Below are 14,019 nucleotides of genomic sequence, written 5' to 3'. Positions count from 1 at the left end.
TGGAAAATATATTCTAAGTAGCTGCTACAACAGGGCTGTTCCTCAAAGGAGAACACTGCTCATATTCCCATTTGTCACCCCAACCTTTGGCTGTGGTTCTACATGATGCTAGTCTGAGTTGCACACTAAAGGGATGCAACACAACTGGTGGGAGAGGAGCACCATGTGAACAAAAATATTCATCTTGGTTCATGCACCTCTTAACATGCAGTTAACAAGCCAAATGGACAGGAGGTGAAAAATGACAGCTGGCTTAAATGAGACACATGACGGAAGAGAAAGAACTTAGTAACTTTCATCCCAGGCACCCAAATCTGATAAAAAGTACTTTCATTTGAATGTGCCAAATAGAGTCACAAAAAGACTGCTGGTTTAAACCACAGAGTGTTTTAAGCAACATCTGGAAGTTTAAACAGCTGCAAATTATGGTGTTTTGATATAGTAGAGGTCATTCACATCTGATTTATATTTGGGCTTAGACTTTAAATAATTGCCTTCCCACAGATTTAGTTCTTCAGTATAAAATAGAATAAAAGGAGCTACTTGAATTGAAATAAGACCCCCAAAATGTAAACAAAAGCTAAAAAATACACATGACTAAATCTATAGTAATATAGTTACCTTTAAGTTTGATTTCCCAACACACACACTTCCATTTCCCCACGTACAGTACTGCACTTTGAAGGGGAAAACCTGAAATGCCACTGGGCTAGCTGATTATTTCTTGAGAAATTCTGCAGTTTCAAAGGATCTGGAAAAGCAGCTGAACTTCAGCTCTGTTGAAGTATGTGTCTTGCTAGTTAAATGCAAATCCATGAAAAAGACCTCTCGTGTATTTTTTGCATACCTTGCTTAGAACATCAGCGGTTGTAGATCTGACAAAAAGAACAACAAAGAAGGACAGTTTGGAGTTAAAGCACACAATCTAGAGCTGGTGAAAGGTGTCAGGCAAACTTTCTGGTACAGCAGCCTCGACGTGTATTCAGCCCTGAAGAACACTGGTTGTGATGGTTGATGACAGACCAAGGACTGAATCTTGCTCTCCAATGGCTACTGAGCAGCTGGCTGGTTGGAAACAATGTTTAGGCACTACTGACTTGCAGAGGATTGGAGCCAGCCTTGTGCAATCAAGAAGATGCTCTGTCAACGCTAATCCCCACAGTCATCTAGTCCTTTGGAGTTTGGTTCCCCATCCCCCCCCCTTTAATTTTTTTTTTTTCCATGATAGCCAGAAGTGGTGTGGCTAAATGCATTTTGGAACAGGAAAACAGCCTGACCCTGTGTTACTCAAAAAAAATGGTGTCCTTTATATATATATATTTTTAATAGCAAAGCTTTTACCATTTTTTATTAAATGTTCTCTGCCTGCCTTGTCCCTACTCCAAGCTAATCTGCTGAAAAATGCTTCTCTGCCTTACTACAGATCTCTTCTAGCTGCTGATTTTGGTAAGCATCTTATTAATAGCCTGCTTGACGTGGGTGGTGGAGCTCCGTCTCCGAGTCTTGCCCTGGACCATCTTTCGACGTCGTACCTCACGGCAGAGCTCGTAGAAGGCCTCCATAATGTTGCCCTCTCCTGTGCAAGCAGAACACTCATAAAAAGCACACGCTAGTTCTGTGGCCAGTTTTTCACCTTCCTCTGTGCTGACCTGCCTGGAATGATCCAAGTCTGCTTTGTTCCCCACCAGAATAAGGGTGACGTTTTTGGGCTTTTTAACTTCATCCAGCAAGTTCTTAAGTGGCAGCACTTCCTCAAAGCTGCCTCTGTCCGTGATGTCATAAACCAGCACGAAGCCTTCACCCCATCGCACGTGTCCTTCTTTCTGAATAGCATCCTCCTGTTTCGAAAAGAAAGACACAATTTATAAAAAAGACCCCAGCTCTTCAGATAGGTGTTAGTGCCTCAAAAAGCTATCTGCACGTTGTTGGTTTTTTAATCATGTGACATAGGACAGCCGCTCTACCAAAGTGCCATGGGCTGCCTGTGGACAGGCTGGTAGAAGGCAAGTGGAGGAAGGTCTCTGTTGCTCAAAAAAATACATAGAACTGTGCAGTGGGAGCAGCTGCCATGTCTTGAAAGGAAGGGGGACCTGGCTATGAGAAAGCTGTTCTTCATTTTGGTGGGAATAATTGACTGAGGCTGCTGAGCCTCATCAGTTGACTGTCAAACTAGACTGTGACTATGTGCAAAGTCATAACGTGTTGTTTGGTTTGTTCTGAATCAAGGAATGACAACAAAAGCATTTTAATCCCAGACGAAACCTTAACTTTGTTTCTTCTTCCAGTATCAAAAACTCATAGCAGGGTAACTTGCAAAAGGGTCTGGATACAGCACACCGAGTCTGGCACCTGGGTCTGGTGGTGGGAGAACACTGCTCAGACACAAACTCTGCTCTGACACTTCTTCTGTCCGCAGAAGTGGAGCACACCTGCCACCAACTGCACTGATGCCACCACCACACTTCCCCACTGTCTGTCTGAGCCAAGGTATTGGATAATAGCACATGAGCCCACGCACCTGACCAGCTGTATCTAGTATCTCCATGGAAACCACTTCATCATCAATGGTAGCTTGGTGACGATATGTAGACTCTAAAATAAGAACACATTTTGTGAAAAGTATTAAAAGAAGGTAACTTTTTTTTTTTTCTTTTTCATCTTCCTTACAGCAAGACCTGAGATGTGAAATACACCTCCACTAAATTGTCTCAGTTGGAGCTCTTCCTGCCATTTTGGAGAACACACAGGTCCTCCTTTCTACAGCAGTGACTCTTCTACATCTATCTATATGGCACAACTCTTTCTTTCCCTTGTCTTACACCTGCAAAGGGCTGTGCCTGTGGACACTGCACCCTGTGCCTGACAAAAGGACAGAGTTTCTTGCTGCAGCCTGTTCTTCACATTTCCTCACAGGGAAAGCTGCCACCTATGAAACATAAATACCACTACTCCAAAAGTATTCAGCTCAAATGCCTGTCACTACTTAGCTTGAAGTTTGACAAGATCAAAACCAGTCTGCTTGCAGATCAGGGAACCTAACCACTAAGCTCAGGCCTTATGCTGTGATAGAATTACAGAACAGTTAGCTATTTTAGGAATGTCTCTTTAAAACATGCTGAAATCATCACATTCCCCTCTTCTAGCAAGGGCTCAAAAGTGATTTCTCCATATATATTTTATAAGGCTAACCAGTGGGCATTAAGCATTCACACTATGCTACAGGAAGAAAAAGAACCTATTTACAGTGTTCCAGGTTCTAGAACCAGGCAACTAATCAGAAAGTTAACGACAAAAAGGCTTCTTTTATCTTAATGAGCTGATAAGTTACATTTGATAGCATTTGGCCTAAAATTTGGAAAATTATCTGTGCTAACATTCAGATTTATTACTATTGCAGCTCACAGATGTCCTGTACCAAAAGGCAAATACATATGCTGGAAAGCTGGCCAGTGACTATGAATACTTTGAATCATCAGAGACACAATTCTTTTATTTGGTGCAAATCTCCCCAATAGGAATGAAAGATATCTTTAAGGAAACACATTTCTTGATTTAAAACTTCTGAAAAGGCTCATGCTTGGTGAATGCCTTTTTCCTCACACACTGAAGAATGCCACCTTTTCAGAGGCATGAATGTTCCAATGATCTCAGTGCTGCAAACACTCTCTTCACAAACCAAAAATGTCATTTCCCTCCTGTGTCACCTTAATTGCTTTAAGTAGCACAGCTGCCTCTAATAGGGACAAATGGTCAATTTAAATCAGCAGATGGCAAGTAATCTTGCTCTAGGGTTTCAGGCAATGAAGACCAGTTTTTTTTTCAAAGCAGTAAATAACCTTTCTGCTTCATGTTGCACGGCTGTTGAAAGAGTTGGAGGTCCACCTTTGTGATCCTGAGGCTATACCTACACAGCAGAGTAAGATATAGTGAATAAGATATAGTATCTCAGTGGTATGTCTTATCTGTCCCTTCTCTACGTCATCCTAGCTGTAACAATTCCTCCAGGGGAATGTAGGAAAGGCTGGAGCTCTCGTTTGGCATGGAAGCTGCAATGATGCACCTTTGGTAAGTTGTTTCTGTGGCTAAAACATTCAGTGCTAGGCTGGGGCTCCTTGTGCAGCTCATCCAAGGTCATTTAGGAGTTTCTGCTTTGTTTCTTTGGGGGAGAGTGCTGTAAAGAAGAGATGGCTCTCTGAATGCATAATGTCATTCTAGATCTTTACTTCTTTAGGCCTTGCAAAGCTTAAATGCCTTCAACCAACAGGCCCTGCTTGATAAGAGAATTAATTCACATGACTTGAGAAAGTGTTTGTCCAACCATATCTGTGAAATTTCCTTCTTAGGGGGCAGAGTGTGGTAGGCCAGATGGTTCCATGAAATAGGACACTAAATCTCAAGGAATAAACTTGTGCTTGTTGTGAAAAAAAGCCAGCATGATTCTTAAAAGCTACTTGAGTCCTTAAAATGGTACTTTAGTAGCACTTTATGTTGCAAGTTTAACTCACTTTGGCTGCTCATATTGGGATGGAATTTGATGCTGAACAAGCAGCACTGATTTGGGTAAGATTAGTGTAAATATATCTGAGTAAATGTGTTTCTGTTCCCATGCTTTGGAATGTGCAGTAGCTGGTTGAATTTTAATAAGGAGTATAAAACAGCTGGATGCTTAAAGCAATTTTAGTGTAATCACAGGCCTGATTTCTCCTTTGAGGGAAGAGAAGAATCTGAAGAATGTGGTTGTCCTGTAAGTTTTAGGCTCTGAAGTTGTGATTTCCAGTCTCTTTGCATCAATCTCACGGTACTTCAAAAATGCATTGCCTGGCTTTGAGATTTGTTAATATCATTTTCCTTGTGGCACTTTGGTTTGAGAGACATGCTGCTCAAGAGAAATTAGATTATTTGAGAGACCTGCTGAATCCCTAACTGAAACAATCAACAGCGCAGGGCTCTGTGTCTCAGTAAGCACCCTTAAATCCTATTAGAGCTGATGAAGTAAAATAGGTGCTGAACACAGCTTGTCTGATCTTCCTCCTGGAGTAAATCACATCTCAACAACACTTACAAGTCTAAAATTGGTCAGGTGAATCCAGGTTGTAAATGTATTCTGCTTGCATTGTCGTAGCATTTTACCAGATTTTGGGGTCCCACATGGTTATAAAGCTGTAATTCTCTAGCACTCTTCCTATGCAAAGCACTTTGTTCTCACTGTCCTATTGTTGGAAAAATGTAAGTTTATTCCATAAACATTTGGACTGTCAAAAGGCCTGAGAAGCATGTTCAAAAGTGGTAGCATTAATAGTCTGATTGTTTTTAAGTTTCTAATACTTTGCTGCAGTAATTCATTATTAGGAACTGGATAAAATATTCAAATTATCACAGCTGCTGAGTAACTATGGAAATAATCATTGGGGTGGGTAGAAACAAACTGAACTCCCCATGGGCTCTCTGTGTTGCTAAATCAGATGTCCCTATTTTTCTGAGCAATATGATTTTTAAAAATGCATAGGAAAAAACCTACTCAACTTTTATATAGATAAAATTTTGAATAATTTCAAGAGAATTTTGAATGTCCATGGATTTGAGATTCTGTCACAGCTTGACCACATCACATCCTTTCACTATGCTTATTGTGACATATTAAAGTTTTGGTCTTAGTTGGTCATTTATCAAACCTATATTTCATTGATCTACCCTGATCAATGAAATATATCCATTTCAGAAGATATTTTTTTTTTTTAACAGAGAAACTGTATCTGAGAAGTAATTGCTAGATCTTGGTTTATATTTCCAGTTATGTAAAAAGCTTTAGTGATGTAAAAAACTGTTTTCAGTACTTATTTATTTTGAACAAGCAATATGTATCAGAGGTATTTCTCAGCTGAGGAAGGAAATAATTTTTGCATAAGAAGGGTTTAGTGCTTTTAGGAAAACATTTGTAGTCGAAGTAGATAAATCAGCTGAGATGGAGAAATGACATAAACCATTTGACATGTAAATTGGAGGAACATCCTGGTCTCTTTTTTGTAAGTACAGAGGGACACACTGTTTCCATTCAGAATTTTAGTTCCTTTTTGATAAGAATTGTTAATAAAACAAGGGCATATAAAAACAATTCAAGTAACTTGGGTCTTATGAGGTCTTTCAACCATTTGAATCTGGGAACTGCAGGAGAGTTAGAAAAAGTGGTTTTGTGTAATAATTATAAATTAATTTCCAGACCAAAAAGCAACATGTAACATGCATCAACTTCTAAGTTGTGGTTGAAATCTAGTTTGATGGCAGTGCAGTAGTATGTTTAAAAAAATAAAAATTCCCATATTGTTTCTGGCTACATAATAAAGGTGCCTGTGGGGTAGGGGTTTGCTTGCTTGCTTTTAAATTAACTCCATGCTTATAGACTGCAACTTTTGACATCCATCAGGATGGCAACTGTCTCTATGAGAGTGGAAAATAGTGACTTTGACAGTGCATTAGGAAAAATTTTACCTCCATTACTAACCTTGATGCTGTTTTATATATTCTCCAGTCCTGTATTCAGCCCACCCTTGTGAAATCTGTTCCCTTCTTAATTTTCTTGCTGCTTCAGGAACTTTTAATCTTTTAGAAAGCTCTTGTAAGTTGAATGTACCTTCCTGACTCGGAAATTTTCTCCTGCCTTCTTCTCTCCCCTGCTCCAGTTCTGTTCAAACTTCAGCTGAATGTATTTATCTTGCTTGCATCCAGCTGTTACTTAATCCATGCATTATTTATCCTATAGGAGGAGTTTTATTCTGCAACCATCAGTGGTTTTGCACTAAGCAGAATATTATCCTTGAATATTCAGAACATATATCTAATGCAAAGGGGTGTATCCCCATGTTTGTATCATAATTGATATTCTAGGCCCCAAAATAAGCACAGTTGGGTTATTTATCAGTAATGTAATAGTTATATGCTATGTGTTGTTACTGCAATCATTGGTATCACATGCAAAAGAAGAAAAAGAAAGTTACTGAAAAGAAACACTGACAGCTCTGATAATTTGACTTGTATGCTTCAATGTTGTGTTTCTGTAAGAGTACCCTCAAGTCTAGAAATACAGAAGGAAAATTTCCAAGAGGTGTTACTGAACATGTGATGTGCTTTATATGTATGACTATCATACTAAATGAACATGCATGTCAAGCTAAAAATTTAAATTAAAATGTGAAAGAAGGTATTTGTTTGCAGCAATATTTAGTTCAAATCCAGGGACTCTTGCCTACTTCATGTGCAGCCCAGCCTGCTGGGCTCCTTTTGGAACTTATATGGTGCTGTATAAGGGACTTTCCTTTCTAACTTAATTTTTGGATCTTTTGGCTGCTTTCCACAAGGCTACATTTGTTGTAATCAGAGCTATGACTGCAGTACAGCTGCTATGCCCAAACTAGACAGATTAAAGCTGAGTATAAAAAAAAAACCAAGTCATGTGGGAGGGAGGCACTGCAGGCAGCAAGTGTGTCATAGCTTTTAGATGAGCTGCTTTTAGTTGACATTTTCAGCCCAAGGCAAAGCACTCAAATATTTCTGCCCTGTGTAAATCCAGGTTGGAGAAAGGGTAGATAGCTGTTAATTCCCCTCAGGAAGCCCAGAGCAGCAGAGGCAGGGGATGCTCTGGGAAGTCAGCAGGCAAGTGCCTCTGCACAAGAAGAAGCTTCAGGGGCTGTGGGGACTCATGGGGGGACACACAGGATGTTCTGTGGAGCACAGGGACATGTGCTCAGAAGAAAACTACTACAATACGAAATATAGAGAAAAAATTTGGAAGAAATGAGGCTTTCTTAAGCTTGCTGCTGAGTGAGCAGTTTGGGTTTTATCCCATTTTCCTATTTTTAATAAAGCGGTTAGGAAAATAGATGGTTCGTGCATGCGTAGCCCCACTAGACTAGGAAGTTCTGATCTTGATGTGAAAGGATCTGTTGCATCCCCAAATTTTGTGTTTTAAGTAGCACACATAGAAGATAAAAAATTAGTCTAAAGAAAAGCATTTGTTTTCATTAAATAACAATTTTGCCTCCAAATAGAACTCCTAGAATACAATATTCTTGAAGATGACTCTCAAAATAATGGGAAGTATGTCTACCTGTTGGCTGCATATCAACTTTTTTCCTGCTTGCAAAGACTGAGTTTCTTTTTATGAGAATAGATGCTACTTTTCCTTTCCTACAGGTTCAGTCCTCATCCAGCTTTTACCATGAGAGGCAGAGAAAATGTGTGCAGGTACCTGGGAACGAGATCCATTAAGGCACTCTAGAACAAAACCAGGATAACAGGAGCAGTGCTAATTAGTAGGATGTAAGCTTCAATGCTTTAGCTTCTTGTTTTGTTTTATTTGGTTGTTTAGGTTTTGTTTTTTAAATTTTCTGAATTTACTTTCTCACCAACACTAAGCAGAGGCATTAGCTTCTGGTGGGCATTATAGCGATGACAATTTAAAGTCTAAATAATCTCTATTTTGCTACTTTTTTTTGGTTTGATTGTGGCAAGTAGTCTTTACTAGTGAAGCTGTGAGTTTCATCTTGTTTCTGCCAATATAAGTGAAAACTACCCAGTGAGATGTTTCTCACACCTAAAACAAGCAAAATAAAAGCTTGGTCTCCTGAAGGTGCAAAAGTTAGCACTGGAAAGTTCTGCTCATATGGAGAATACTTCAGAATATAATGATAGAGAAAAGCAGGGGCAAAATATTTTGCAGCTATAGACACAGATAAAAAAGGCTACTTTCATTCCTCATTTTTGCTGCCTGTCAAGATACTATAAAAACAATATTTTTATTACTGGCATCAGGGATATCTTCATCTTGAGACTTGTATAAAAAAAAACAAACAAACCACACTTTCAGATAACCGCTTTCCATGTTATTTTAAGCATCTTCCTCTGCTTAACAATTTCATAATTTCTAGTATTTGTTGAGTATTCTAGAGGTTAGTTCTGGGTGTTTAAGGTGCTCTAGGCTGTATCAGTCTATTGCCTTACAAACACCTCAGAGAAACCACAAGTGCTTTCATGGCTCATGCTGTTAATGCATTCTATATAAATTCCTAATGTTGAGAAGTATAGTAAAAATAATATGAAGTATTAAATGTACCTCAAGTCAAATAATGTTTCTACTATTTTGAAGTTGGGAAAAAGAGAAGCCGAGGAAGACACCTAGTGAGGCACAGTCTTGACTATTGCTGTTAAACACTGAAGCAGAAGAAATGAGTGATTTTGTTAATAAAAATTGAGTATGATAATAGCTAGAGTTTGTCTTGAAAGTCAAACTGTTTTCCACAATTTATTAAGGACCTACATATTTGTCATAGTACTGCCTGAAGCATAGGTTGGCAGCCATTCTTCCAAGCTCCAAATGCTTAGTTACCATTACATCTCACTTTGGCTGAAAGCCTATAGTGGACCACTAAGTATGTTATTTCTAACTTGTGCTTGGATAAGCTGTAGTTGTCAACATGGGTGTTCAGGCAAAATATGGAGAAGGCAAAGTTCTGCAAGATGATGGCAGAACTCTGTCCTCTTTTGCTCACCTTGGAAAATTGTTATTTTTAGTCTTGAGCACGTGGATGACCTGGTCTATAGCACTGTGCAGATTGCTTGGCAGTGAGAGGAAAAGGGCTGGTAAGGAAAATTTCCCCAGGCTGCTTTCCTCCTGGGGCTCCTGCTCTGTCAACCTTTATGCCCTACTGCCAAAAGGACCATCAGTTAATGATTTATTAACACTTATTTTAGTATGGGCCCATTTGTCAAAAGTTCTGTTTGCTGTCTGGGAAGTCTCTCTCTCAGCCATAGTGCTGGAAATTACTAATTTTATGGTAGAGGCAGGCAATAAACCTTCAGGAGTGTTAAGGCAAACTTGCTGAGTGAGCCACAACTCAAGAAAACTAGAAATCTACAGTATACAAAGACATTTGTTTCTTCAACTTGTGACCTGCAGCAGTGAAAGCAGTCCTGGGGAGGAAAGGTTTGTATTCACGTGGTGCTCCAGCTGTCCAGACAATGTGTTAGCTGAATAAACCAGAAAGGAAAGACAGTCCTTGAAAAATGTATTTGAATCTGAGGTTCTAAGCTTTTTTCATGGCTGCAGTGGCACAAAATGGACCCAGGAATTTAGCCCATTCTCTCTTGCTAGAATAAATTATTCTTAGTGCGGTCCTGGGTCCCACAGCTAACTTGTTTATGGTTCTCACCCTTTCTGATGGAAGCTAGTTTGGCTATGTTCCCACTCTGCTCTGTTTTATTTATGGTTTTTGTATATATCTGTATGTATCAGCTGCAGAAAAGAAACTCAGGGTAGCAATATTTGCTAGGGTTATAAGGCTAATTACATCGTGCATGCTACCTGCAAACTTCCCTTGTGGAAGTCTGGAAGTGGGGTTGTGTTGGGCTATTTTCTGTTTGCTGCTTTTTTTTTTTATGGTCCTTGAATGACACCATTTTACTATCATAACCCCCAGCTCCAGATGTGGCTATATGGGCAAAAGTACCCTTCTAATGTAAAAATAATCTTCCTTGCAACAAGCTTTCCAATGAGAAAAGCCTTCTTGTCAATGTAAAGAGTATCTTCTCAAAGTTCTTGCTGTTCTTGCCTCAGTGGTGAAATTTATAACTCTTGAGCTGGTCTGTAGGAGGGAGTTCTCTGCTCTCAGATAATTCAGGGTACTAACAGAAGTATCTCAAGCACTTGTTTATCTAGCATGACTTTCTCCAGTACTTTGGTTGTATCACATAAAGCTGGAGAAGAACTGAGTGCTCATGGGCCTTTCATAGTCAAGTTAATGGGGCAGCAATTTGTACCACTTTATTTCCTGCCTTTGCTCTTTTGCCTACATATTTTACTCATAGTTTCTCAGGGGTTGAACATATCTTGCATTAAGGGTAGGAGTTTATAGAAACAGCAGCTCAAGGCTTTTTACCCTCCCAGCTGAAAAATAGCGAACAAAACCCTGAATCATTTAAAGAAATTGTAATGCAGTTGGAAGAAATACTCCTTAAAAATGTTACTGTTCATCTAGTAGACCTAGAAAAATTATAGGTTTTCTTAAGACTCATGTTTCTCTATGTTTACCTCTCCTCCTTCAAAGTAATGAGTAGTTTTTTCTTTATCCTGTTCAAATTAAACACTCCTGTGCTGTCTGTCTGTCTTTGCCCCCATAGATGTGCCAGTCTGTCACACCACTCTGTTCTTCTGATTATCTGCTCTTGAGGCAGTTTTCCTTTCAGAGCCTTAGCAAAGTTGTATGAAATATGTGAACAGCAGAGAAAGCCATCTGGGATAGTGTGAGAAAGCCAAGTAACTTTTAGAAAGGTCAACAAAAATATTAACTCCTTGGTTGCTGTTATTTTATAAGTGGACTTGGTTTAAAATTCAGTCTTTGGAGAAATGCTTTCTGTGCACCCTTGAGATGTGTGTCTTAAATAACTGGTATTTGTAGAGTCAAAGGATTTACACCTTCTGTGTGAGATTGAGGATTTCACAGGTGAGAAGCAGGGTCAGAGAGACTGGGCAACAAATAAATGACAGAATCAACAAATACCTGAGTAGTCTACACTTTGTAGGGTCTTTATTTGTTTGGTTTTCTTCCCTATGCAGCAAAAATAGGTGCTTTAAGTCCCTATACCTGATTCTCCCAACTGTACATAAAAAAATGCTAATTCAGAACAAATTACACAACCTGTAAATTACACAACTTTTTAAATCTTGGCTATTGCAGCTTTGTTTCTAGTTAAGGAAATTAATGTAATGTTGATGGTTAACTGGCCACTAAATTAGCACAGAATAATCATGATAAAGACAGCAATTGATTCTTTAGTGCACTGTTTCTCAAAGCTTTTGAAGGTACAGGCTGCTTCTGATCAATCTCTGAAGGCTTCAATAATGGTTAGATTTTTGGGAGTTTTTTTTCTAGCACTCAGAGCCTCCTTTGAATCCTGTTGGGATCCACAGTTTGAAATAAACAGTGCTTTAAAACCAGTTCCTGGTGGACAGCTTCCACCAGAGGTTAATGCTATTAAGAAAGAACTTCTTGATAATAGTTTATTAGTTTTTGTGTTTCTCAAAACTTTTTTCCTGAGTAACTTCAAGCACTTAGCTTCACAATAACTGTAATACACAATTTAAGCTGTTATTCTCCAACTGAATTAGAACATAAAATTCACTATATCAGGAGATTTAATTTTTGTTTGATTGAAATAGGACTGTTGTCTGCATGGAAGCTTTCTGTGTTGCAAGCAGAAGAGAATTCAGTTCCTGAGAGGCATGGTTATCTTGCAGTTGTAAAGTTGTAAGACAAACAAATGTCAAACACAGTACCCCAAAAAGGGCATAGGGCCTTAAAAACAGGACAAAAAATAATAAGCCTAGCAGCTTGCTGGTAACTTAAATTGTGTGATTAAAGAAGGCAACTTTTAAACAAGGATACTTTTGCATGAATCATCCCTGTAAGAACTTGATGAACTTGGATTATACTGATACAAGACTGTTGTATATACTGTCAGCTTCTTAAAATGATGTTAGTGACAGAGATGTGAGGTAGTAATACTAATAATACTAAGAGAACATTATGCTGAACATCCCACCATGAAGTACAAGGCAGGTGACATACAATTCACTGACAAATATATTGATATTAGCAGATAAAAGAATGTGTTTGAGTTCAGGTTGTTCTCAGAATTATTTTTCCAATACGAGATTTCTGATATCTGTCTTTTGGTTCTTTGTTTATTTACTTATTTCATTTTACCAGATGAAGATAGTTAGTATGATACTGGATACTTCGCCTTTTGAAAGTATCTTGGAAAGCAGCTTTTGAAAGCTGCTTGGATTTTGCAATATAGTGTACTAAACTTTCATCTGTTTCTGCTCTGTAACCTTATGGTGTTCTCTAGTTCTTGGTGAGATCTCTTGGAGAAAGAACCTTAAAAAAGAAATAGCTATTTAACTGTACAGGAGATGGCAACAGATTGTTGGAGGAAAAGGTAATTTCCCAGCGTTTACTTCATGTGTAAATCACTTAGTCCTGAAGGTGCTTTCTAAGATGTACATGCCCCACCTCTGGCTTCTTGGTCTGGATTTTGTCTGGTGCAGAGCATTCCTATGAATACTAACTCAGGATAAACTACAAAATCGGACCTTGGGATCAATTCTCAAGCAAGGAGTATAATTCAGAGCAACTGTTTGATATCTCTTTGAGATATCTGTGCTACCATCTCAAAAGTGCCAGACACAAAACAGCTAAATGGGAGCAGCAGAGAAGACCTGTGGATGCTGTTTTTATGACTAACCTTATGTGTTTATTCATAAAGTGAGATGCAATGTGTTTGAAAGTGAGAGCAATAGAATTACCTCAAGGGCAGGTAGATTGTAAGTACCTAACACTTTTTTCCCCTTTAATTTTTGAGCCATATCCCAGCCATCTTATTCTCTAGCTGCTGATGTCTGGTTTATCCAAAAGCAGAAAATAATTTTACACTAAATAATTTTCAGAGTGAAATTCTAACACGATTGCTTTCAATGGCAAAATTCCCACTGAGTTCTGCGTGGGCAGAAATGTGCCTCATATTAAATCTGCTTTTGTCTGAGTGCATTACTGGTTCTCTATTCTGCCATCTTAGGAAATAATTTGCTTCAGCTTTAAATGACCATAGAGAAGCTTTTTACAGTAAATTTAAAAGTTGACTAAGGCTTGGAATTTTAACTCTATAACCTTCCATTAGTTTGGTCATGCTATAATATACAGCATACCACGTGTATAGAATAAAATGCTGCTTACCTAGTGTTGGGTCATACTCCCAGATGAACCGCTTGGTCAAGAAGCGTACGACGAGAGCTGGAGGAGCAAAAAGGTTTTAGGTGAGATGCACAAAGCCATCAACTCATGGTCTTTAAAGCTCTCTCAGAAAAGTCTTCCGTGTGAATGGGCATGTAGCAGCTTCCCTGAACAGTGAGCAGAATTCCCCCTTGCTTCTTGCAGCAGTTAAGGTCTTTTCACTATCACCCTCTTTACA

At 38.8% G+C, this 14,019-nt stretch overlaps 1 protein-coding gene across 2 annotated transcripts in view; it reads right to left on the bottom strand.

Moving 5' to 3' along the window:
- Window positions 1-1,402: 1,402 nt before the first annotated feature.
- RERG (RAS like estrogen regulated growth inhibitor) overlaps window positions 1,403-14,019 on the bottom strand; it is a 97,523-nt gene continuing 84,906 nt past the window's right edge. Inside the window, exons 3-5 of one of the 2 annotated variants that reach the window (XM_008505919.2) lie at window positions 13,785-13,841; window positions 2,519-2,592; window positions 1,403-1,838 (exon numbers count right to left, since the gene is read on the bottom strand). In XM_008505919.2, coding sequence (XP_008504141.1) covers window positions 1,431-1,838; window positions 2,519-2,592; window positions 13,785-13,841 — 539 coding nt within the window. In that variant the 3' untranslated portion in view covers window positions 1,403-1,430. The remainder of the gene's footprint in view (window positions 1,839-2,518; window positions 2,593-13,784; window positions 13,842-14,019) is intronic. The other variant, XM_008505920.2, reaches the window with a different exon arrangement.

This window comes from Calypte anna, chromosome 1 (genome assembly GCF_003957555.1).
Source record: "Calypte anna isolate BGI_N300 chromosome 1, bCalAnn1_v1.p, whole genome shotgun sequence".
Classification (NCBI taxonomy): domain Eukaryota; kingdom Metazoa; phylum Chordata; class Aves; order Apodiformes; family Trochilidae; genus Calypte; species Calypte anna.
The sequence above is the reverse complement of the archived record's forward strand: the minus strand, read 5'-3'. Positions and strand labels throughout refer to the sequence as shown.